The 26,339-nt window shown below is 37.1% G+C and overlaps 1 protein-coding gene across 4 annotated transcripts in view; it reads left to right on the top strand.

Moving 5' to 3' along the window:
• The window catches only part of ARHGAP21 (Rho GTPase activating protein 21), a 110,950-nt gene that overhangs the window by 64,672 nt on the left and 19,939 nt on the right, over window positions 1-26,339 (top strand). For 3 of the 4 annotated variants that reach the window (XM_017817089.1, XM_017817085.1, XM_017817086.1), the window contains exons 5-8: window positions 90-168; window positions 5,520-5,574; window positions 13,835-13,864; window positions 15,368-17,312. In XM_017817089.1, coding sequence (XP_017672578.1) covers window positions 90-168; window positions 5,520-5,574; window positions 13,835-13,864; window positions 15,368-17,312 — 2,109 coding nt within the window. The remainder of the gene's footprint in view (window positions 1-89; window positions 169-5,519; window positions 5,575-13,834; window positions 13,865-15,367; window positions 17,313-26,339) is intronic. The other variant, XM_017817087.1, reaches the window with a different exon arrangement.

Genomic DNA, 26,339 nt, shown 5'->3' with positions numbered 1-26,339 from the left:
TTGATTATTATGGGGTACAGAAGTACAAAATAACTGTTAAAAAAATGTCTAGACAAATTAATTTCAGTTATAACTTGTTCCCTTTTCAGGTGACAGAATTATAAAAGTCAATGGGGAAAGTGTTATTGGGAAGACATATTCTCAAGTCATTGCTTTAATACAGAACAGGTAAGATACTAGTATTTCATTATGTGCCACACTTTTTGCATACTAAGCAGGAAATGACCATTTGTGGGGGTTTTGAAATGTCATTGTATTTTTAAAGTTTCCTTAATACACAGTTTTACTATTTCTTTTTTCACGTATTTGGTGAATGCTGAGAAGGTTTTGAGAATAGATGTGCTGAATTTGTACCACAGTCCTTTTATGTCAGTACTTGTCCCTTGTTAGCAAGTAACACTGAGTGTTATAGAGGAAGGTTGAACCTCGAGTAGACAGAGTAGATATACATACACCACGTGTATATGTGTCGACTGAAAATCAAAAAAATCTACCTTACGTATAAGATCTAATAACTCAAGATCAGCATATTTGGTAATGGAAAAATTTTATGCTAGTGCACACCTCCAAAATATCTTGGCTATCCTCTGTTTTGCAGCAAATTATGAACCTTGCAGATTTGAGGAAATGCTAATATTTACTGCTCCTGTAAACTCACTAGAGCTTGTGAAATCATGTCCATACACAAGTCTGGATGCTCGTTTTTGTGTCTCGTCTGCCTCCATTTTTAGTTTTCTTGGTGTCAGTTTTTGTTCTATAGCAACAAGTTTCCAATATAATAATGAGTTATGTGCAAAAAGGATGTATTATGATCAGCATGAAAGAATGTGATGGGTAAGGTAGACTGAAACATGTTTTATGTCATTAATAGTGTCTATACAGGAGCTGGAAAGATGGAATCTTTTTTTTGTCCTTCACTGGAGATAACATTAGCCATGTATCGTTTCTTTATTTTGTATTTATGCAGGTACCACTGTTGTACAATAGTGTATACCCAAGATATTACATGCCCAACCATGTGCATCAGCCAATTCACTCTCTTAATCCAAGAAAGAAAGAGACCAACCACATCTGTGTGGTCAGTGATTCTTCAGTGAACTCTGGGTGTGCTCATCAGTAAAGTTTTATTTTCAACTCTGTGAGTGTAGTTAGGGAATGATTCTGTAGAATTCAACCCCTGCCCACTGTGGATAAACCAGGGACACCTGAACAAGGCCTTGTCAGTGATTATCTAGTGCAACCAGGAATGGTCTCTGCTGCATCTGTCCCCCTGATTTCCATGAGCGCAGAGAGGATGAAGGGATGCTATTGTTAGTTACAAGAGGAGAACAGTTTGTTTTCTGAAGCCAGATGTGTACATCACAGAAGATTGTAACAAAAGGTCATGTGTATCCTCAAGCGTTTTATATAGAAAATACAACCATTAGGAAGTCTTCAGCTGAACCTCTTGGTATAAACAGATGATTATTCATTCTGATCCATAAAGAAAGCTCAGACTGCAGACCAGGTGTACCTTTCTTGTGGCTTACAGGCAGTACTTCTCATGTGACTGAAGAATCAACTCTCTCATTCTTTGCTTCAAAACAGTATTTTGGAGCTCAGAGCAGTTTATTTGGCACATAAGTATTTTATTTCTTACGCTACCATTTCATGGCAAATAGAATTTTATTACGGTGTGTGCGTCTTGCTTTAGCATGCTGCTCTTGCATCAGCATTGCCATCTTGGGTCAGGCCGATGGTCTGTGATGTCATTATCCTCTCTGATAATATCCAGCAGAGATTTCTTAGGAGAAGTCTATGGAAACAGTGAAATATAGAGTGGTCAGATAATACCAACTCAGAAAATAGCATACCCATTCCCAGAAATCCTTGGTTTAGGAAGTTGCTGAACTACAGGTTTTATCTACGTTGTTTGATTTAATAGTTGATAGCTTGGTCTTGCACAATTTTGCTGTTGAATGTACTTAAATTCTTCATTTAAAAAATACCCAGTGACACAGTTCTTGATGTGTTTTGTGTCTTAGCTGATCTTTCATCAAGCACACCTTGGCTTCTTAGTAGGCTTTGTGCAAGCAACTTGCTGAAAGGCCTTTTGAAAGGCTGTCAGTTGAAATCTCCTTTATTCATGACTACAGTTTCCTTCATAGTCTCAGTAGGCTGTGTGTTGGTTTTCAAGATACTTTAATTGCTGTATTTTTAATTATTGTTTTTATTTACTCATTCAAACATATTGATGACTGTAAATGCTTATTCTTTTGTCATTTTTCTTGTCATCTTCAGAGTAGTTTTTAAGGATACAACAGATTTTATAGTCTCTCTTTAGAAAGAAGAGAGTTCCCCTCCCCTCCTTCAGTGTTCAGCTGTTTGTAATGAAACTCAGTTTGGACTTACAGATTTTTATAGATTCCTCCAGTGGCTCCATTTTCATAGCTGCTCATTATTTTTCTAGAAAGTTTTTCAATTGTAGCTGTTTGTCTTCATTATATAATGCTGCAGACATCAGAACTTAGCTGTCTTAGATGAAATGATACTCATATCTTCCAGTGGGACTTAGGGATGCGATATAATTCAGCCGTGCTTTGTATGGTTCCCAGAAAAGTTTCAAGCTGTGTCTAGAATGTTTTCTATTTTGCTCTGCTTGGAGATGGCAAAGCTAAACTTACACTGATTATTTCTGCTGGAAGATGAAAGACACATCTCAAAAGAGTTGCTACAGTAACTACACAGTTAATCCCAAGAACACTTTCAAGTCTTTTTCCTGCTCTTTACCAACAGTTGTTACTTTGGTCCATTAAGAATTTATTCTTATCTGTTTACAGACATATTCAACTTGGCGATCTGTTGATTACTAATGTAACTCTAAATTATTTCTAGTTCTAAATAAAACAAAAAACAGATTCTGATTTGCAACTTCTTTTTTCCCACCTTTTTTTTCTTAAACTGTGGGGAATTTGAATGATTGTCTGTTCCACTTGTTACTCTTTGCAAATTCTTCTTGAAAGCATTGGGATTACTCAGAAATGTATAGAGTTCAGCTACTGAGTCATTAATACAAAATGGTGCATCAGAAGGGTAGTATTTTTGATTAGTGCTTTAGTTTGATGTCTCTGGGTCAATACATTTAAATTCGGCTTTTAGAACGTGTAGTGAAAGAAATTTGAATGATAGCTACCTCAGAATTCTCAGTACTGTGCCTAGTATTTCAGTGTAAACTACCATCTTCTGTGTGGTGGTTCTTATCAACACTTTCTAGTTCATAATTTGCATGTATATTGTACAGTACAGTACACCAAAAGTCTTCCTTAATACTTTTTGTTTCTGACATGAGAATTGAAAAACATGCTGAGAGAACATCACAAAATATAAACTAGGAAGATGCAAATTGTCTCCAGAAAGTTCTTCAGGCAAACTGGAATAGAGTAGTTAAGTAGTTGACATTTAAAACATTGTTCCTGAATGGAACTCTTTTCTCTTTGGGGTGGCTACTAAAAAAGCTGTTAACTGTGTGAGTGGAAATAGATTTAATCACTTTCTTAAAAAATATAAATTGAGAGGGAACACGGAACATGTCTGAATGAGTATGATTCTTTCTGTCTCAAATTATGTATCTTTATATAAAAAGCACTTTAAGAGGACCAATGTTATTTATCGTATTTTTAACATCCAAAGTCTTCATTGTGCAAGTAAGCATTGATTATTATCAGTTGCTTAATAGGATGTATCCACACACAGAAACGAAGTCTGAACGATTCTTTAGAAATGCCTCCAGCTGTGGTATCTGTTTCATATTCTTTTTTCCTTGTACAGCTGATAGTTTAAAATCCATACAAAGGAGCTTAGATAAAAGTCAGATCATGATGACACTACTTTTAAAGAATAATTTTAAATAGTTCCACTGTTTATGCATTCAGTCAAAATGGGAAATGCTATTGTAAATGTACATAAAGTCAATACTCTCTTGTTTCTTAAAATTCAGTATTTTAAAAAATCTTAACAAGACTTTTGAAGACTCATTTTTTCATAGATGTGTGTAGACTTAAAAAGAAAACCTTAAATCACTGCTGATATTTGGTTTTAAAACTAAAGTAATTTATGCTTCTTGGAGAACACTTTTCTCCAGAATGAATAATGGTTTAAGAAGATTGTGAAACCAAATACCCTTACTGTGCTATTTTGGAATGCAGCCTTGTGTCTGTGGTTGCTAAAAAATGGAAAAGGAACCACAAAATAAAAACATTCTTCATATAAGGAAGCATAATAAATCACACATTACATGTTTGAGATGATGACTTTCTTTTCTGCAGAAATAAGAAACTGAGGTCCTTCTCGGTGCTTTCATAAGATGCTCAGTGTGCCCTGGAGTTGGGGCCAGTCTTTGTGCTGGCTTTATCTTTTCTCAACTAGTGTGTTGTACTTACAGATAAGTGAATTTCTAGTGTGACATACCCAGTTAGGTTGTATGCCTTTTTTTTCTTATGCTGGTACTGGACAGTTTTTTTAAATACCCCCTTTTTTTTTTTTTCCTTCTAACATGTAATGTGTGATTTCTAAATAACGGTCCTAGAATGTTCATTTTCTGTTTTTCCAACCTGGATATAATAGGCTGTACATTAGTCTTTTGTAGCCCTTCTCCTGTTCCCCTTTACATTTAATGAATGTGAACACATTATTCCTTTATCTCAGATGAGATAATGAATTCAGCTATTTCGTATCCCATGTTACAAGCACATACTTCTCTCTTGCTTGTAAAAATACTTTTTTCTGGTAGGTGCTGACTGTGGGTTTCACTGTTTTAAAATACTTGATTCTGGATAACTGGTACATTTAGTGTCCTGATTTTGCCTATGTTTGAGTCACATTGGTTGAACTGTCTGGATTCCTGGACCTTTATGCTGCTGCTGCTTTTGGTTTCAGCAATTCTGACCGACAAATGCAGCACTTGTAAATAGCAAGTGTTTTTCATCCATATTTCAGATGTCATCTGGATGACTAAATGTATTTAAGCTGATTCTGCCAGGAGGTGATTGGAGTGGAAAGGTGTAAGTCAGTGCTTGCCTTGGTATTGCTCCACTTTTCACATGATGTGGTGGTTATGACTTCTCCCTAGCAATTTTAGAGAGTGCTGAGACTTATAATTAAATTGAAGAAGGAGAGAAGTTTTACCTCGTATTCACAAATTTGTCACATTGTTTTGTCTTAGAAGCTCCAAATGAGTAGTATACCTTAGGACTTCAGGGAGGAAAAAACCCTGCCAAACCCAGTGTGTTGGTTCAGTAAACTGGTTTTGCTGAGAACACAGGTGTGTTCTTGCATCAGATTTCTGTTCTACCCTGACTTGCTAAGACTCTAATGGAAATCAGTGTTTATTTCTCTTGTGTAAAGTATTTGTCAGAATAGCTGAGGGTTGGAATTTTTGAATAGTTGTGATCTATCCAAGTTAATGGATCATCTTTGTAACAAAAATTGAAAATCTTCTCCAAAAGTTCATGTGTGATGTATTTTTTTTCTATTTGTTTCAGTGACAGCATATTGGAACTTAGTGTTATGCCAAAAGACGAGGACATCCTTCAACTGGTATGTTTATGAAGCTTCTATTCAGAGAGTTTATTGACTAAATAAAAATGTTCTGTTGTTGGTTACAAAGTCTTTGGACTCCACTATCACCAAATAATTAGAGTTAACATTTATCTCTTTGTCACTCTTTAGATATTTTCCTACCTCCTTACCATACCTGAAATTTCAGAGGAATCCAGATATAGGAAATACCATCTTCACATGATATTTCTAGCATGTTAAAAAAAAAATCGTGTTTTTATTCTAATTTGGATGAATTTCCTTATGTTAGAATTTATGAATTGAATTGCTTCCTTTAACCAGGTTGTCTAATTCTAAATAATTTGAATTAAAAAACTAGCATATGATGCTTAAAATTTCCTTTCGTTAATGACTCACTGTTTGTCAGTGGTTTTCCAAGAAAGAAGCAAGGTGATAAATGTGCTGAAGGTTATTACCAACTTTTTAAAATTGTGACTGCTGTAAATGTGTTGTTACACTAGTGCCTATATACCCTCGATTTGAACTGAGGTCCTGCACATATAGTGAGATAATTCATCTCCCATTTAGTGTCTCTTGAGTCCAAAAGAGCCTTGAATAATACATGATGTGTAAGTGCATATTGTGAAAATTAGAAAAATACCTAGTGTACTGTTATGCTCTAGTTTATTTTTAATTGGAAGCAGAGGAAAGGAGAAGATGACAAGCAGGGTGGACTTTTTGGTTAGTAGTTGGAAAAGTGTATTTTCTAATCCACACAGAAATAGTAAGAATTGACTTTAAGTTAAGAAAAACTGTGGGTTTCAGTAGCTGTGGGTAAGAAAAAAAGCAAGAAACTTTGTTTTGAGTTGGAGATAGAGATTAGTACAGGAACTCAACCATTTAGGCCAACAAGCCAAGGTTATTAGAATAGAAGTGATATTTTGAGAACATTTGATAAAGAAATATTTCAGTAATCCAGCACAGAAAATGTTGGGGGCAGGGCGTGAGTTCTTTTTGCATGAATCAGTGGGAGGGGAAAACTGTGGGTGTTGGGGCTTTTTTTGTTCTTTTTTTTTTTTAAATTTTTTTTCTTCCTTTTTTTATTGGAACTGTGAATGTGTAGAAATGCAAGAATAGTGCTAACATTTAAATTATTAAACCTTTGTATTTGTCTGGGCGACAAGGTCTTAGGCATATCTTCCCTCTGCTGATGAAACATGAAGTGCAACGTTCAGGTGAAGTAGAGATGAAAAGCAGTTGATTGGATATAACTTGTTATATCAACAAGTGAGGTAGTGGGGCCAGAGGAGGGAAAAAAGACAATTGTTACTTTTGGGTTAGAAAAGGATATTGACAAAAATAAAAAAGGGTCGTTCTCCTGGAGGAGATGGAGGGATAAAGAAAAGAGAAAAAATATCTACCTGTGGAAGTTTTAGGAAAAGAAGGGATATGTCTGTGGGAATAATTTTCAGGTGTCATTACAAAAAAGTTCCTTTTGAGTTGTAAGATGTGACAGAGTTGTGAATTTTGTGTATAAGGCTCCTCTGTTGAAGATAGAAAGGGGATTAGGTTTGAGAGATGAAGTAATGATTTTGCAGAAAATGGTTTGCGTTGCCTCTGTGGTGTGCATGAGTTCCTTCTGACAGTTGTTTGCTGTTGGGGTGAGTTGGTACATGGTCATGATACAGGAGGAGTTTATGTTCCTGTTTGCTAAGATGCATTTGTTTGGGTAAAAGTGAACTTCCCTTGAGGACTTTCAGTTCCACATAGGATCTGCCAGAGAAAGCCAAGAAGAGACAGGTGTTTTCTGTAGTCCTCAAGAGTGAGTGTTGAGTGTACTTAGGCCTATTGGAAAAGACTTCTGATAGCTGCAGGTTGTTCACTCTGTCCTGTCTTGGACTACTTTAGTAGATATGTTTTCAAGTGTCAGTCTTTGATGGCAGAGTTGCAATTTATGAAGATTCATAAAAATGAATTGCATCTCACAACAGAGACCGTCAGTTATGGCCTGTAGTTTTCTGTCTTTTAGCCCACCACAAAGGAGGAAAAATCTTAGCACTTGTAAAGTAAGAATCAGCAGACTTTTGAGACTGCTCAAGTGAGGGCATCACTGTAACTTCAGTAAATTGAAAAATCTGTGCAGTTCCTCTGAAGAGAGTTAGGATGCACAGTTCTCATTACAAGATTTGGTGAAGAGCTTTGCTCTACTCGAATTTGAACATGTTTAAAATACTTTCAATGTAACAACATAGAATGTTACTCCTTTCACTTCTGTGAAAAGACAGTAAGTTTTTATTTCCAGCTGAGAAACTGCATACTTTTTAAATTTTCTATTTTTATCTTTGTGATTAATGCTGTATTAGCTTTTGTGGAAATCTTATGTAAAAATATATATATAAATTTTAGAGCAAATTCTTATTCCTGAATGAAGGTAGAGCTCATGTAAGAAAGTGATAACAGTAATTTCTCTAGTAGTAGTGTCAGTATAAGTGCAAAGTGAATGGTAAATGGTAAGGTACAGTAGCCTTATTAATGGAGGAAAAACACCTGGAGTTGTGTTATGTAAGAATGTGTTGTTATAGAATGTTAAATGTAAGTTAATAGAGAGTGCTAAATAATCTAAGTTATTTTCTGTGACATATGTCATAAATTTCACTGTAAATGTCTTCAGATAGTATTACTCATTGTAAACTGATGCTAAAAACTGGTATACTGTAAAAATAGAAAACCCCAAAACACTGCAGGATATTGGAGGAGCTAATGAAAGGTGTATCTAGTGCAATGAGGATGGATTAGTTTCATTATATTCAGGAATAATGCTGGTTGTGGTAAGTTTTATAGTACTTGGCAATCTATTCCATGTGTTGATGGCTGATGGCTAGAAACACAGTTGCTTGTTTCTATCCTTAGTTTGCTATTTATAAACCTTGAGTTTAGTCTTCAGAAATATCCATATATGTCTGTGAACCTCTTGATATATTGAATTTCCTGAAATCAACTCTTCAAATCCATTCATCAGTAGTAACAATGAAGTGGTCCAATCCACAGGTTACTGCCGTGTGGCGGTGGCATGTGAACAGTTCTCGCTTGGAAGGGAATTACATGTGAAACTGCCGTTAGTGAAATCGGTGTCAGTCGTGTTTGTTCACTGGCGTGATCTTGAAAATGTCACTTTGTGGATGGGGAAAAGGATATTTAAAACATCTCTATCCATGACAGAAAGTTGAACTCTTGACAACTGTGTATATGTTCGGGGGTTTTTCATGCTCCTCCTCAAATATGTGGTTACTTAAACTTATCAAAAGATATTATTTTTAAACATTTCTAGATATATAACCATTTTGAAAGTAGGAGGAGGATTATTTTTCTATTATGTTCTCCTTAGTGTTTCAAATTTGATGTATCTGTGTGCAATTTCTGTAGCATTCTCAACCTTTTTGGCAGAATTTTGGCATTACCACTGACTTACCATGCAAATGGGAAGACACATTTAGGTCAACTACAAATAGTTCCTTTTTCCCAAGTGTATTCAATGAAATTGTTGCTGTTTTGTAGCCTTTAGATAACAAGTTCAATACTAAAATGCTGTTCAAATTGTGACAGCTTTTCAGTTGTTCAAAAGCTTTTTGTTTTACGTGGAAAATACTGAATGTAAAGGTGCTCCCCAGAGAGAGAAAATAGAGTTTTCTAAGCCTACTTGCAGGTCAGCATTATTATGAATCTTGTCAGCAGACTTTGTAGTGTCTAACACATGTATGTTAGGGTCTCCTTAGTATGCAGGATTTTTTGACCATTTTTGGGGGGAATGTTCATGTTGGAATTTCCTTATTTGCTGATTGCTCCTTGTGTATGTAAAGAAGAATACAGCTTAACAAGCCGCTGAATTTCTACATATCAAGGTCTCAAAAATACGACTCTTTGAAAAGTGGTGTCTTTAATATGGTCTGCATTGGAGCTGTTTGATGGGAAGGTTTCTTGTAATGTATCACATTAATGTTCTTATATAGGTTTTAATTTAGGTAAATATATTTATGTAGATATTATTTTGTAAATATGTATATCTATGTTATGTGTGTGTATAAACAGATACATACTATAGGTAAGTTACCCTGATTTTTTCATCTTTCACTTTCTGGCACTTCTCTTATTACCCACTCAAAAGTCCCATCATACCTAACTTCTATTGTGACTCCAACAGTTTAATTTCAAAACAGTTCTAAAAAATCATTTCCTTGCAGGAGTTACCCCAAAAGGTAGGAGGTTACTTCTAGTCTTAGATGTTGTCATCATTAAATTTTATTAGTGTACAAATCTCTTGAAATGTGCCTTACCATTCCAGAAGGAACTCTTTCATTTACTGGAAGATTTTATTGGGCATTCTGTGAATAATGGTAAATGTGAAAATAAAAGGGGGCTGTTTTACTACTTTGGTTTTGGTATATTTAATTACATCTAATCTTTCCTTAAAATTATGGACCAGTGAAGCTACATATCAATAACTGAAAGTTGACCACACTTGAACAGAAATGTTTCTCTTGTCATAGATAGTAGGGTAACCATAAAATCCTAGATAGGAGTGACCAGGAAAGTGAGTGAAAGTCAACTGAAGCATATATTTTCTTTACTTTTTTTTTTTTCCTTCTTTCTAGTCAGGTGATATGGAAGTTTTCAGTGTATAGGGAGATCTGGGCAGAAAAGAAGAGTTTGCTGTATTATCATTTCTGAACTTAGTATTTTTGTGGAATTTAATGGCTCTCAAGGCCTTGTAGTACCCTGAAATTGCCAGTGGTGCACCTGTATTGAGAACAAAACAAAAGAGAAAAAAAACAAACCAAACAAAAAAGACCCCAACACCATAAAGAAAAGTTACCTGCATGAGGAAATTTATTCTAGAGTTTTATACGCGCCAATAACCTCATGTCTCTGACTACAGGTCTACCCACAGTCAACTTTAACATTAAAGACTGTATTTTTTTTTCTTCTTCCTGATGCCATCCAGTTGCATCAGACCTAGTGGAGCAACATGGCTCCTTAATTGGCAAACTGTGAAATATTTTCATTTGCTTTATATTTAATAAAGTTAGAGATGTTTTCATAAGTAGCTGTATTTAGTCAAGAGTCTTGGAGCATTTTTTTACTTTCAGATTTTGTACTGACATACTTACTGATGGGCACAGAGGTTAATATTAAAACTCTGGCAGCAAGTAAAAATGGAAGGAGGAGGGGTGTGGTGTGAAGACATACTGACCTAGAGGTAGAGACTAAAACTTTATTATTCAATATTGCATATGTTAGAAAATACCATTGGCATCAAACCTCCTAACCTCAATTTAGACTAATATTTACAAGAAAGTCTCTTGCACAGCTTGTATTTTGAAATAAAATCTTTTTGGGTTTAAAGCATTAAATTTTATATACTAAAATTGCTCTGCCTTTGGGAAGAAAGGCTGTGTGGGTTTTTTGTCAAGTGATGTTGTCTGACTGTAGTGTTTGGGTGTCTCTGAGTAAAATGAAAGCACTTGAGCTGTAGTACTAACATTTTTGCCAGAACAAACTATAACTAGGAAGTGTTTCCTTTCAAGACAGCTGTAAAACTTTTCTGATGTGCAATTCCCATACTCATGCTAACTGAGAATAAGTTAGGACTGGGAAAGAGAAAAATTTAGTGGTAAAGAAATATGATCTGAAGCCAAACTGGTTGGAGAAGGAAAGAAGAATGCCTCATGCTCAGTCTTACAAGGTGCTGTGCACATTGGCCTCTGACTCATCAAAATGCTTCTCTCCAATTTTGCAAATAGTTCTGATGAAGTCAGTGTTGTTATTCATGCTGTAGTGAAGCATACTCATCCTCAGTGAAACACAGGACTGCATGTTTTTATGAATTTGGACTAAGTGGTGTAGGACATGGTTGGTTCCAGCTCTGGAAAGTACAGGTTTCACCATAATTCTTACCCAGAGGAATTCTTGTATGTTTGGCTGTTATTATTCTAACATCTAATGGCATAAAATCAAATGGGGGAAAATGGGATCAAAACTCTTCAGGTGAATTTTAGATGGTTAATGAAATACCTTTTAAAATGCTTCATTTGCTTAAAATGTATTTTGCCTATCATATGGTATTGAATGTATTACCTTAGGAGTTAAACCCTTAATGGCTACAGATTTATAGTAAGAAATTAATTCTTTGCCATAGGAGTTTGCAAACTTGGTGCAAACAAAACCAGCTTGCAAGATGGGGAAGAAATTGTACCCGATAGCTGGAAACATGCTGAGTTCTTACTGTAAGCACAGCAGTTTGCTTCTAGTAATTTTTGCAGAGCTGTTATCCATCAGAGCTGTTAATGTCACTCCAAATTGTTGCATTTGTATGGTAAGCTTTCCATAACTGTTGTTGTTTTGAGAAGGTGGAAGAGAGCTCATAAAACATCAAGACTGACTTTTGGATCCTGTTGAGACTTCTGAATAACTGCTGAGTATCCAGTTCCTGTAGGAATTCAAGTGGGTTGGCTGGTGTCTGATTCAGGAACATCACTGATCTGGATATTAAAAAAGTTTTAAGTTGCAAGGTTTTTTTTTGGTTTAAGACTTTTTAAAGACTTAAATTTAGACCATACTGTAATGACATTTTTATGAGTATATCATTTGTTGCAATCATTTAGAGATAAGAGTAGCATTTTCACATAATATATCCTTTGAGAAGCCTTTAAAGGGAGAATAGAGATATTCAAGCTGTGTTTTATAATTGCAAATTGCGTTGTGTCAAAATAGTGTATGAACTAATAAATATATTAGTGTATTTCACATTTTTTAGCCTCTAAATGTCTAAAACCTTAACCATCACTTTCTGCTTAAATTAATTAAAATATTTCATAGTAAAATATATGCTGATAATACATAATTCAGCGTGACATTATTCAGAACGGATCCATGCATTTCTTTGTGACTTGCACTATTTCTCTGTTGGCCCTTAGTCAGAATTATGAAACAAAGGTATGTAATATTTTTTATGGAAACATCAAAGTCCCATTTATAAGCTTCTTCTTTCGTGGAAGGATGTTGAGCTTTGTTTCAGTGTTTCTTTGGGAAGTAGGTAAAATGAGGTTGAAAGGAGAAATACACTTTCCATCATCAAAACCTTTTTTTTGGTAACTCTTACACAGAACTGTCAGTTTGTCTGTCTGTCTGGATATACCTGCAATCATGAAAATATACTCTTTACTGGGGGGAGAAAGTCAAGCTGATCTCATTTTGAAGGTGGTGTTTTAATATCTGTGATAAATTTTGTCAAGAGCTGAGAACTAATTTTTATACTCATTTGTAGTCTTCAGCTACGATCAGATCACACCAGTTTTGGAATCTAACCTTTCTGCTGTCAAAGTCAAATGAAGCATTGTTTGTCAGGGGAATGTCTTACAAAAATATAAAGGTGGTGTATTTACTGTTGGTGTAATGTGTGCATATCCCAGCGAAGGTGGGATATCAGCTGTTTTATGAGCTGTATAAATTGATAATTGTTTTCTAGTGGAGGGGGTGATTCTTTTTGGTTGTCCTGCTTGCCAGTAATATCTCACTCAGTCCGTTTTCTGGGTCTTCAGTATCTCTTCCAATTTTTTTAAAAATTCTTACAGACCATCAAGATTTTAAATAGCCATTTATTTAAAGATTTAGAAATATTTATTTTTGTGTGTTCCTTCCCTCCATTAAATGTACCAGTGGAAGCTTGGCTTGATTTTTACTATGAGTGGAGGGAAAAAAATACAAATCATGTGAGTAGAGTGTTTCTGCAGCATCATTCCTCTAATTTCAGATGTACAGCGTGAAAGCAGCTGCAGTCAGCTGACAGCTTGTGGTCATGTTCAGATATATGTGGGGAAGGGGCGTGCTGTTTTAAGTGCATAATACAGCCGTTGTTTCGTCACCAGGAAGCAGAGATGGGAGCAGCCCAGGGGAAACGAGAGACAGTAATGTTGCTGTAGTGGAAGGGAAGTCTCGTTGCATAGAGCCAGAGCTCTCTGCAGGCAGCTGTAGGGATGCACCAAGGCAAAATGGCACAAATGTATTTTGCTTTCTGTAAAGGTACAGGATAAATACAAGGAGCAAATAAAAGGCTGAATGGACATGCTTGCAAGGAGGGTGAAGTTATTTTTTATGCTCTACTGCCCTTTACATCTGTTGGTACCTTCCAGTGAAATCAGTGTAGCTGTATTTTTAGCTTGCTGTAGTCAACATCAATATGACAAGATAATTCTGTCTTTACATCTGTAAGCAGCTTTTACTGTGTTTTCCTGTTTTCTGCCAGCTGCAGTTTACAAAGGATGTCACAGCACTGGTAAGAATTGTACAGTAGCCATTTCTCTGATGGTTTTGTAAGGCATGTTTTGCTTAATGGTTTGTGAGAAGCAAGAATATGAAACAGCAAGTTTGTTGGAAATGAGCTAGATAGTCTGAGCTGAATTTTCTTCATAATGCTAATCTCTTGATTTGTGGTTTGTGCCTGTGTTATTTGGTCTGTTTTTCTCTTGGTGTGCTTTAATATTTTGCACTTCACTAATGCTCGTTGTAACATTGCAGCAGTACTGTAAATGCCTCGCCCTCCTCTGTACTTTGCTCTGTATTAATTTTATGGCTGCTCTTGGGCTTTTATAATCTGTCTCGTGTTAAGACAGAGCACATTGATATTCTGGAATTGAGCATGTTGTGATTTGGACAGGAAATGCTGTGATATGATACCACGCCTAAGCGTGTAAAAGCCCTGAGAAATTTTTTTAATCTTCTGTTATACTGGCAGGCTCTGCATTGGCTCTTTATTGCATTATGTTCAAACTGAGCGAACTCATGCTAAAGTTTTTCAATAATAGGATATTGTTTAAGTATGCTGTATGCTTCTCATTGATTTATTATTTTGGATGTTCTCTTAATTTCACAATGACAAATGCTGCTTTTCTGAAATGCTGCAGAAACATACTAAGTGTAATATAACCATTTTTTCTCAGGAGTCAGGCTCTTATGCGTAAAGATGCAAAGTGCACTGAGGAAATGAATTTGAGATTTCAGTTTGTGTTTCAATAGTGTGTGGACAGTAGTGGATATGTATGAATTTTCTTACTGTTTGTTCCTTGAAGTTAAAAATGTTAAATATCATTAATATTTTTGCAGTAAGATTTGTGTACTATGTACTTGCTGTCTCCTGTAAAATGTAAGATGACTTATAGGGTGTTGGCTCACAACAAATATGTTACTGCTTTAATTTATTCCTTATATGTTTAGGAACAGTAGCTTTTATGTAGAAGACATCTTAGAGGAGTGTGTGTACTTTTCATATGTACTACATTAAGTGAACAGAGTTGTTTTATACACTAAATGAATAGAGAATTTTCTAGTTCTACTTGAATTTATTATGCAGCATTTTAACCTATTAATTGCTATGAAATTCTGGTTTCTGGCAATGTGAAGCTTAAATGGGAAGAATGTATGAAGCATCATGTTAGAAAGCAAAATTAAGGGGGAGAAAAATACTGTGTTTTGTGTTCATGAATTTTGAGAAACCTGCCTCAGTGCCCTACCTGCAGTATTTCCTGGAATTATCAATTGAGTTTTTTAACTGAGCAAGGGAATATATGTAATGATTTTGCTTGTTCTATTTCTTGTTCCTACATCACTAAGGGGATGGAATGCTGTTTTTATCTTTTTAACTAACATTTTGTCTAAAATTAGAGATAGTGTGAATTTTGAACTTGTATTCCCTCTCTCGAAGATCGATCATGCAAATACCGGATGGCGAACTTTTCCATCTCCCTCACTACTGAATACTCACTTAATCCTCTCTCCACAGGCGTATTCCCAAGATGCCTACCTGAAAGGCAACGAAGCCTACAGTGGTAATGCCCACAACATACCTGAACCACCGCCAATATGTTACCCGCGTCTGACATCCACAGCTTCTGTTAAGGCACAAGCTGCAGACAAGCTTTCTTCTGACTTCTCACTGGGGAAACAGCAAGTCAGCAGACCAGTACGAGCATTGACACAGCCAGAGAGGGCCTACAGAATGGAAATACAAGTGCCTCCATCACCAACAGACATTGCAAAATCAAATACAGCCGTATGCGTTTGCAATGAAACTGTAAGGACTGTTATTGTGCCTTCTGAGAAGGCTGTAGATTTGCCATCTTGTAGAAATAATCATGCTGGTCCCTCACACAGGACAGAGGAAGTGAGATACGGCTTAAAAGATCAAACCAGTCTGAAAGCACGGACCACATCACCATCATCTTCAGTGTCCACTGCCATTGTACTTCCCCAGACTCCAATAACAAGGCCAGTTGATACAACTGGAGCAGTAAGTAAAGCTTCAAATTATGTAGTATGTCCAGAAGGAATCCCAAGCACTAGACCTCCTGCTCAAGCCACAGACTCACCCTCAGTCTCTACTAATCATTACAGTTCTCCAACCTCCCACCAGCACATAGACTGGAAGACCTACAAAACTTACAAAGAATACATTGATAACAGGCGCATGCACATGTATGGCTCCCGAACAATACAGGAAAGGTTAGACAGCTTAAGAGCAGCTTCTCAGAATACAACTGATTATAATCAAGTGGTGCCAAACTGCACTGCTTCTCAGGTACGGCGCAGGAGCACCTCTCACGACAGAGTTCCACAGTCTGTTCAGATCCGGCAGAGAAGTGTATCCCAGGAAAGACTTGAAGATCCTGTGTTGATGAAAGAGTGGCCACGAAGTGCTTCACAAGATACTCTAACTTCGCCTTCAGTTAATGCTAGAAATCACAGGGCTCGGTCATGGGATTATCTCAGCAAACAGGGTGAAGTGCTAGAAAACTTCCATTCTGAGAATATGATTGCAGATACAAATGGAGATAGGAGAAAGACTTACAAGTGGGCAGGGTTTACTGAACAAGATGATCGGCGAGGTATTTATGAGAGATCTAGACAGCATGCATTTCATATGTCCCTTCGAGGTCAAAATTTTCCTATAGCTCCAAGTGCTTATATTTCAGACAACAGGAGAACTGGTAGTAGAGCTTCTCTGCCTGGTTCTCACTTCCAGAAAATTTCACCAGATTTTAAAATGTTACAGCCTTCTCGAGATTTGCAAACTCCTGGGGGAGTTTCAAAACCTGCAGCTGTTTCACAAGAGAGATTGTGTCTCACACCAGCCAGAAGTTCTAGAAGTAGCTCTCTGAAGAACTCTGCTCCCTATGCAGCAAAACCATCTATTCCCCTTAACCAGGGCCTGGATGCTATTGCCAGTAAAGACCAAAGAACAGTAAATCACTTGCATCAGAGCGGTCTCTTAAACCAACAGTCAAGGATCCGAGCAGAAGGTGCCCAAGATCACAAAACAGAAACTGGTAAAACCATCCAACCCTCCTCTCTGTCTCCAGCTTCTGCCAAACTTGTTCAGCCAAGTGAGTGTTCAACTACCTCTGACAATGTAGATGGTTCCATAAGACAAAAGATTCATTTTGAAAGGGAAGATGTCCGTGAGTCTGAAAGTCTGCAAACGGATGTTCAGGGAAATGACAAAGACACAGTGGTCATGCGGGACAAATCACCTTCTGGCCACCAAACTCCACAGCCTTTGAGGCATCAGTCCTACATTCTTGCTGTAAATGACCAAGAGGCAGCCTCGGACACTACCTGTTGGTTACCTAACGATGCTCGGAGAGAAGTCCACATAAAAAGAATAGAGGAAAGGAAAGCATCGGGTTCCAGCCCACCTGGTGACTCTTTGGCTTCTATTCCATTTATTGGTGAGTTAAACTATTTCAGTGTCCATCAAATGCTTTTCTCTGCTAAAGGTGGTGGAGAACACCATGCCAGGTTGTTCCTGTAAACCCTAAGGTTGAGAGCCATGGTGGATTTCTCTCGTCTAGAATAATTTTAGGTTGGTAAAAGTAAAAGTATTCTTCAGTAGAGGAAAAAAAAATGTTCTGTTTTGTTTGGGGTTCCTAGAGGATGAGCATTAAATAGCCTACAGCAATGTAACATTTTTCTAGAGTTTTCCTTAACCTCCTGGGTAAGTCCGATTACATAACTGTGTTTTGCTATCACTCCACATAATGTTCTGATGTTACATATACAAACAACTAGCATTTGCAACACCTTTCAAATATTTTTACTTCTCTAGTATAAAACATATTTGGAATCCAGTAAAGCGAGAATACAGATGCAAATCCATATAAGGGTGATTTGTGGAGAAAAAAAAAAGTTTGGCAGCTGAATAGGTATGGTGAAAGCTTTCTCGGAGAGATAGGGAATAGATTAAAGCTCTTTCAGGTTAAAGGATAGCAATCAGAGGAAGTGGATTTGCAAATCAAGATGCTAATGTGGATATGAATGGAAGGGATTGTGGAAGCAGAATCTGAGAAGGCAGAAAGATTCGCTGGTGTGCTGTGACACAGGGTTGGAATTACAGGGAGCTTATAGGACAGGGGCTGAGATCTTTTGAGATAATTTAGAAGAGGAACTCAGGGAAGGATTGTAAATAGTAGAAAAACCCCCTGAATTTTGGATAATGAATTCATGTCTTCTGCTGAAGAGGGAGTTGCAGTGGCAGAGCATTTCTGTTCAACTCAAGTAGTCAATGCCACTATTGTCTTTGCCGTGCTGTTGTTGTTGTTGGGTTGGATTTTCTTTTGTTGTGGCTGATTTAATCCTTCGGAGTCTGGATGTCTGTGGATCATTTTCCACACGAGTTGATTTGTACCTGACTCTGTGCTCTTGAATTTAGTGTAAGAAATATTTAGAAAACACTGAATTTTGATTCTGAAACTCAAGTATGTGAAAAATAACTCTTCATAATGATCCATGTTCTTTACACTTTAGGTTAAGGGAGTTACAGATAACGTCGTTTTACCATAATTGTCTTCTGTTGTGGATCTGCAGCAGGGATTTTTTTCCCCCTAGTGTTATCTATCATATCTGCTTTGTGTTCACTGAAGAATAGAAATCATACAAAAGATACAGTAATTCTGTTCTTTTGACAGAATGCTGTTAAGATATTAAAAAATGCTTTGTGAGCTAGCAGATGGTTTTTATGTTAGGTTTTCCTTTTTGAATGGGAGTTGTATAGACTTTTTTTTCATCGTTGTTACTGGACGCATCAGTATCTGGTATAATTTTGTATTCTTCTTTAGACCCTGTCAGCCTTTCTTTGAGGATTAGCACAAGTTTGTAAAGCATTTAACTAATCTTTGTGCAGGATTTTTTAATACTGCCTAAAATCAGTGTTGGACTCTTGATTTAGTTATGTACAGTGTTTGCTGGGAGTTTTCTTATTCTGTACAGTTGAAATGTCATGTAAAAGTCAGATCAAGATCGGTAAAGTCAAGCCCAACCTTTTCAACACCATCTCCTATCTTGATTTTCAACAGAGATTTGCTGTGAACTCCTACTCATGTGACTTGCTTCCATATTATAGAGAAATGTGTTGACTGAAGTTCAGAGAAGCCTTAAATATGTCAATTGCACTACATTTGGGTAACAGCTGAGCAGTTCAAAAGAAACAAAATCATAACTCTCCACTGCAGCCTCTTGGCATAATACCACATGGGATTGAATTCTTATAAGCCTCTTGGAGTGAAACCTCCTGAATGTTCCAGAAATCCTAAAACCTGGTGCTCCTGGAGCCAGGGCACAATCTGAGCCAGCATGGTACTTGTGGCTGTCTTCCTAGCAAGAAATTCTTGTGCTGGTACAGGTGCTGTGGGAAATCTCCTCCACAGTTCCAGCAACTTGAAGAGGAAATAACCCTCTCTGAATAGGAAGACCATGAAATGCTGTTAAAAGTGGACCTCTTCCCAAGTTAGAATTAATGTGCATTATTCTAACTTTGCTTGTTCAGCTATCATTATGCCTAATTACAGCTTTACTTGTTAAAAGCCTTACTTAATCAGGCAGATAAAACCCTAGATCTGCTTTGAAACTCAGTTAAAGGCTTTTTAACTCTTCTGATGGAAAGTCACTATGATTCCAAGCTTACATATTGCTACCGTTTTACATACTTTGTGGTGTATGTATTTTTGTTACCACTCTCTGCTCATTAAAAGTAGTAGATAATGGCCACACCATATTTTGGTAGAAATTCAGCCAGGAACATTTGGCTTCTGCAGCAGTGTTTTGTGACTAACCTGCTCCTGAGAACAGCACAACATCAGGATGATTTTAGCTCTTGCTAAGTAGCACAGTGCCTTGCGCCACAAACAGAAATCCAAGCAGAGTTTCTGTTAAGCATTTTACGGCAAATTCTTGCACGGATCATGGTGTGTTACTGAAGAACTGCCTTTTGACACTGGTCTTTTCACAAAAGGCAGTTCAGAAGCAGGGAGGTTAAGTTTTGGGTTTCATTTGCTTATAGAAATGAGAGATTTGTTCAGACCAAACCTAGTAGGTAGATGTAATATCTCTTATGGGGAAAACGGATTTGTTTTAAAAAATTAGGCAAGATACTATGTGCTCAAACTCTTCTTCCGATAAATAGATGTTCTTGGGGGTGACAAAGCTGCCTGGCTTTACAGATAAACGTGCTCTGGTATTGCAGACTTCAGTACTCTCCATGTGCTACTACATGCAGGGTATTGTGGTTAGCTGAGAAAGCTGCTGGTTTTATTTCAGGTCCAAAGAAAGATTCTGGTCTTGAAATTCTCTTTATTGTTTCAAACTATACCAGTTAGTCTAATGATAGTTTCCTCTTTTACCCAGAAATTGTCTCATCTGGTCTCTAGACTAATAAAAATACCATTTTCTTTGGCAGTGACTATATTAGCAATTTGTGGTGTTTAATGTGCATTTTTCAGACTTGTAAACACGATTTCTGTGTTAGAGAACAGCAAATGATAAATTTCTGACCTACTGGGTTATTTTTGGATGTGTTTACTTCTACTGGAATGGAAATTAAAATGCTACTTAACATCCTGATAGACATCAGTGACAAGTGGTGCCCCTCAGGGGTTTTTACTGCGGCCAGTGTTATTTAATATCTTCATTAATGACAAGACAGTGGGTAAGATAAGAAACCCTTAGCAGATTTGCAGATAACACCAAGCTTGAGTGATGCAGTTGCCACACCTGAAGGTGTCATCCAGAGGGACCTGGACAAGCTCAAGAAGTGGGCCTGTTGGAATCTCCTGAGGTTTAACAAGACCAAGCGCAAGGTGCTGCACCTGGGTTGAGGCAACCCCCGGTATCACTCCAGGCCTCGGGATGAACAGATTGAGAGCAGCCCTGATGAGAAGGACTTGAAGGTGCTGGTTGATGAGAGGCTGGACATGAGCCGGCCGTGTGTGCTCACAGCCCAGAAAGCTGCATCAAAAGCAGTGTGGTCAGCAGGGTGAGGGAGGTGATTCTGCCCCTCTACTCTGCTCTGATGAGCTGCAGTGTTCCATCCAGCTCTGGGGTCCCCAGCACAGAAAGGACATAGACCGGTTGGATTGAGTCCAGAGGAGGAATACAAAGATGATTAGAGGGATGGAACACCTCTGCTATGAGTAAAGGCTGAGAGAATTGGACTTGTTCAGCCTGGAGAAGAGAAGGCTTTGGGTGATGTAATTGTGGCCTTCCAGTACCTGAAGGGAGCCTACAAGAAAGATGGAGAGAGAGTTTTTACGAGAGCATGTAGTGATAGGACAGGGTGCAATGGCTTCAAACTGAAAGAGGGTAAGTTTAGATTAGAGGTTAAGAAGAAATTCTGTACTATGAGGGTGATGAGGCAATGGAACAGGTTGCCCAGAGAAGTTGTGGATGCCCCATCCATGAAAGTATTTAAGGCCAGGTTGGATGGAACTCTGATCAGCCTGGTCTAGTCAAAGGTGTCTCTGCCCACAACAGGGAGATCGTCTCCCTTCCAATCCAAACCATTCTATGATTCTGTGGTTTTTGTAACCACAGAAAAAAGGTTGATTCAGAATAAAGTTCTTTTAATACATTTCTTAGAGATGTCTAGTGTGTGTGTCTGAGACTTGCAGCAAGGTTGAAAGTATTTTTTTACTTCTTACACTATTTACTGTAGAGTAGAAAGCAATGCAAAAAAAAGGATAATCCAACTCCCTTACTGAGTTGAATGAACTACCCATAGGAGTGAAATAGAGATGCTTCTTCAATACTTAACCTGGTTGCAGCATGTCTGACTGCCAGTGCAGCTTAGTGCTTTGGCCAGTACAATTGGGTGGATGTTCTTTCCAGCTTCACAGTGGGTTGTCACATGAAAATGAATCTTAAATGGATATGTTTTAAAAACCTTAACCTAAATAAATATCATCTTGACGTTTAAATTTTTTTAGAAATAAAACAAGTTCATAGTCTCATCCTATTATAGAGCTTTTCTCTTAGGCTTGTAGTAGCATCAGAGAAGTACAAAGACTTTTCCTCAGAGGTGCGATCCCATTTTGAAAATATTTAGTACATTCTTACCCTAGAAAAATTATAGGTCACTTCACTCCCCTATTAATTTGTGAACAACTGAAAGAAAATTAGCCAGATAAAAATATTTGACCAGATTTTGATAACACCAACATACTGTAAAAAAAAAAGATGAGTGTTCTCCCTCTGACTGAAAATGATACCTAAGGAAAGGTATAAGAACAGGACAAGGGTACGTGATACTTAATGTTGGTACTTTCTATTCTCCAACTGTTTGCACTTTACATCTCGAAGCCTAATATGATTTTAAGTGCTCCATGAATTTCTCTATTCTCTTTTGTATTAGAGTAAAATTTTGTTATCCAATACCTTGATTGATTTAAATAAAGATTTGCCAGGAGTTTCACAGCTTAAACGAAATGGTATTTGTTCACTTTGTATGTGTGTTTTTCTAAAAACTGTCTCCTGTTGGCTGAATTTCTGATACAAATGAAAGATTTACCAGCATAGTGCTAATCTTGATTCACCATTCAATGCCACTAATAGTTTTATATCATAGAGTCATACAACAGAGGGGGTTTGGAAGGGTCCTTAAAGACTGTCCCAATCCCCTTGCCCATGGGCTTGGGCACCTTCCAGTAGACCAAGTTGATCAAAGCCCCAGCCAACCTGGCCTTCAACACTTCCAGGGATGGGGCATCCACAGCTTCTCTGGGCAGTGCCTCACCATCCTTGCAATAAATTTCTGTATTGTTTCTATCCTTAGTGCAGTCAAACTACCATAGCAATTTCTGTGCTAGTAATCAGGCAGGTTCTGCTGTTCATCTTGCATTAAGAGCTGATCTTCATACTAGTTTTCAAAAGCAAGAAGTCACGTACATAACTCCAAGTACTTTTTTGAAAGTGTAATGACTTTACTGTCTTTTCTTAGTGAAGTATATGCTTTACCTTTTCTATCTTCCTTCCATATCTGTATGCCTCTCTCTGCAGGCTCTTTAGGCTTGGAGGATGACATTGTGAATACACAGACATTGAATGCAATTGAAACAATAAAATAAATCGATACACTTGCACACACACCATGAGAAGGGTTACGATGGTATGAATAGACAAAAGTTAGGGGAAGTAAGCAGAATTATTCTCATACGCAGTAACAAAACATTTGAAAGAATGTACTTATTCTGTTTTTTCTTCATGAGAAGAGATAAACATCAGACAGAGAGAAATTCAAAACCTCAGACTTCTCCAGCAGAGACCCAGGCTTGTCAACTCCAAATGTATGGATACCTTAAGGGCAAATGGTGGCTGAATACAGATGGTTGATATGGTGTGTTTTAAGGAAACTTTAATTTTAGAAAAAACCGTTAGCAGTCAAGATGCAAATGAAGATCTTTGTTTATTGTGATAATTTTCTTTCCTACAAGTTACTTCCTAGCTATTCCAAATGATGAAAATATAAATGCAATTGCAGTAGAGATTAGAGCTGACAGATGTTCATTTTTGAGGGCTATTTCTTCTATTATTATAGTGATAGCATTGGCACAGCTTTTAACATGTCATCAGTGTTTCTAAGATAAGCATCAGTCTTCAATTTTTTTTCCAGGATTTTACAGTGTGGCCTGCCAAATCACTATTGCTTCAGGCTGAAAATTGCAGTGTTTCTTATCCAAAGAACAATTTTTAAATCATTGTGGTATTCTGAAGTATAGTACCCAAACCACAAAATTACAAATTAGTGTTATAAATACCATTTAAATGCTTCTGTAACTCAAAAATATTTTTTAATTAAAAGTTAAAATTGGGAGCAATAATTCGTAACACATAGAAGAGTTTTAATTGAATAGAAGCATCAGATTTGTGTGATAATGAATAATATTTTCAAAGCATAAACCGTCCTTACTGGATCGTTATAACTTCAAATGATGATTTCAGGTAATAAGGGCATGCTATCAGGGTTTTTGGCAAAAAAAAAAGTATATTGGAAATTGCACTTTTTTTGTTGGTTTAATACTACAGGCAGGAACCTTTAAAATTGCTTTGTATAGAAAGATAGTTATACATTTGTTTAATGCTGAAATAGACAACAGACTGTCATAGATGAGGTTTTCAGAATAGTCTCACTTGAAGAATAACCTTGGGAAGCCTTTTCTGTTTGTGTGAAACTCAGTCAGTATCACAAACATATTATTTACATGAACACATTAGCAGAGGACTGGATTTGATGATTCAGGAGGCTTGTTCCAGTCCTGTGTTTCTGGGGCTTAGAGAAATGAATGTGCTCAGCATGCAGACATGTTTCCATTCTATTCTTTTGGCCACACAAGGATAATTACGTAAAGTAGATATATGAAGAAGTTCTTTGTAAAGACAGCGTTGCCAGTGCTGGAAGTACTTAACTAACAGAAATATATTTTTAAAGGTTCTTTTGAAAAAATAAGGTAACACAGGTCGTGATGAATCCAGGCAGTAGTGTATCTTCTTTCCAAATCATGTGTTTCCCCCTTGGAAGTCTGTTCTTACTGGAGCTTTTACCATTGCAACTTGAATTATAAGATGCAGCAGCTTGTACTTTAAGATTTGTAACAAGAAGTCCCTACAGTGGGGTATTTATTAATTCTTTGTGCTATCTTGTGTGATAGCAGGGTCAGTTCTGTGTAGTTTATTTTTGATTGAACAATTCGTTTCCGTTTTATTGGTTACTTCCGGCCTTCTCACTATTCAGGTGAAATTGCATACATGGTTTTTTTATTTGATTGTCTTTCTGACAGGCTGTTAAGAAAAATGGTCTATATTAGTACGTCTGTGTTTGCCTTAAATTCAGCTTCTTCTGGGGTTTCCTTGGAGATAGACTTTTTTTTTTAACTCCCTTGCCTGTGTGTGGATGAGGATCCTCTTCCTATCTCTCTTAAGGAAGGGAGATCTGATTCATAGATAGAAACCTTCTCATCTGTGCCTGAGTTGAATGAAGATAATGTTTTTTAATGACTCTTATAGCCCTTTGCTTTGGAGACAGAAAGCAATATGAGCTGCCTCTCCAGCCTTCTACAGAAGGCCGAGCTTTTTACAAAGATCAATCACTGTTACAATTCCAGAAGATCTATGAGTAACCAAAATTGCGTTAAATCCTATGAGGGCATCTTTAAACACATACCTAATCTAAGAAATGGATATGATTTTCAGGAAACCAGTAATATTTACAGTACAGTTTGGGAAATTGTATGTTTAGCAATTTTTTTTATTTCTGAGGGTGCATGCTGTCTCAACATTCTTCATGTGAAATTTAAAGCTGTTTCAAGTGTATGTTCCTACACAGCTATTACATTTTTATGATTTGAATCTTTAAATCAGATAATAGTCTTTTTGATAAAATATATACTTGTTGAATTAAGCTTTATAGCCACATATTCACATTGTCCATTTAAATTGAAATGCCCAATTAGTGTTTTAAACAGTAATCTGGTCTGCAATACATTTATTAAATAATGCAGTTCTTTCTTACAGTCTTTCAAGTTGAAATATTGCTTGAAAGACTGCCATGCCCAAAAGGGCATAAATGTGAAGGATGACTTTAGCCTTGGGGAGCTAGTTTTTTCCAGTCATTTTTTATTACCAGTGAAGAAAGCTTTGGCAATCTGAACCCCCAGGGATTGGAGGGAAAAATCACCTTTCTCTGTTAATAATCCCTATTAAAGCATCCCTGATGGTTAGTCTCTGTACTAAATTTAGTCTCTGAATTTACTTCCCATATGTATATGTTTTGATTCAGTTAACTAAACAATTTCCTTAAATACTGCTCTTCCCAGCTCCCCCCACCAAAAAAAAAGAAACCACAAACCAACCAAAACCCAACAATCTCTACCAGCTTAGATAAACAGAGAGCTCTGATGCAGCTCAACCCACACCTGTCCATCCAACCTGATGAAATGCATCTGAAGATGCTGACAGAGTTGGCTAGTGTCCTTGCAGAGATACTGTCTGTCATCTTTGAAGGATCATGAGGACTGGAAGAAGTCCCTGCTAACTGGAAAAAAGCAAATTGTGCACACATCTTGAAAAACTATGAGAAGCACAGCTCAGGGAAGGTCGTCAGTTGACTTTATCACAGCCCTTAGGAAAATCATAGAGTAGGTCCTCTTTGAACTTGTTTCTGGGCAAAGGAAGGAGAAGATCATTTGGAATAGCTAGCATAGATTTACCAAGTGCTTCACTCATGGGATTGCCTTTTATAGTGAGATGAAATCTGTGAAATGAGAGGAAAACACAAGGTGGTCACCAGCCTTGATGTTAGCAAGGCTTTTGAGCTCTTCTGTGGCACCATCCTTGTGCTGTAGTCCAGGTTGCTGTACTGCTGGATACGTAGGAAAACTGGATCATGAGGTATAAAGGGCAGTGCCTAAGGGTTCATGTTCTACCTGGAGGCT

This window comes from Lepidothrix coronata, unplaced genomic scaffold (assembly GCF_001604755.1).
Source record: "Lepidothrix coronata isolate B3197 unplaced genomic scaffold, Lepidothrix_coronata-1.0 Scaffold59, whole genome shotgun sequence".
NCBI lineage: Eukaryota > Metazoa > Chordata > Aves > Passeriformes > Pipridae > Lepidothrix > Lepidothrix coronata.
The sequence above is the reverse complement of the archived record's forward strand: the minus strand, read 5'-3'. Positions and strand labels throughout refer to the sequence as shown.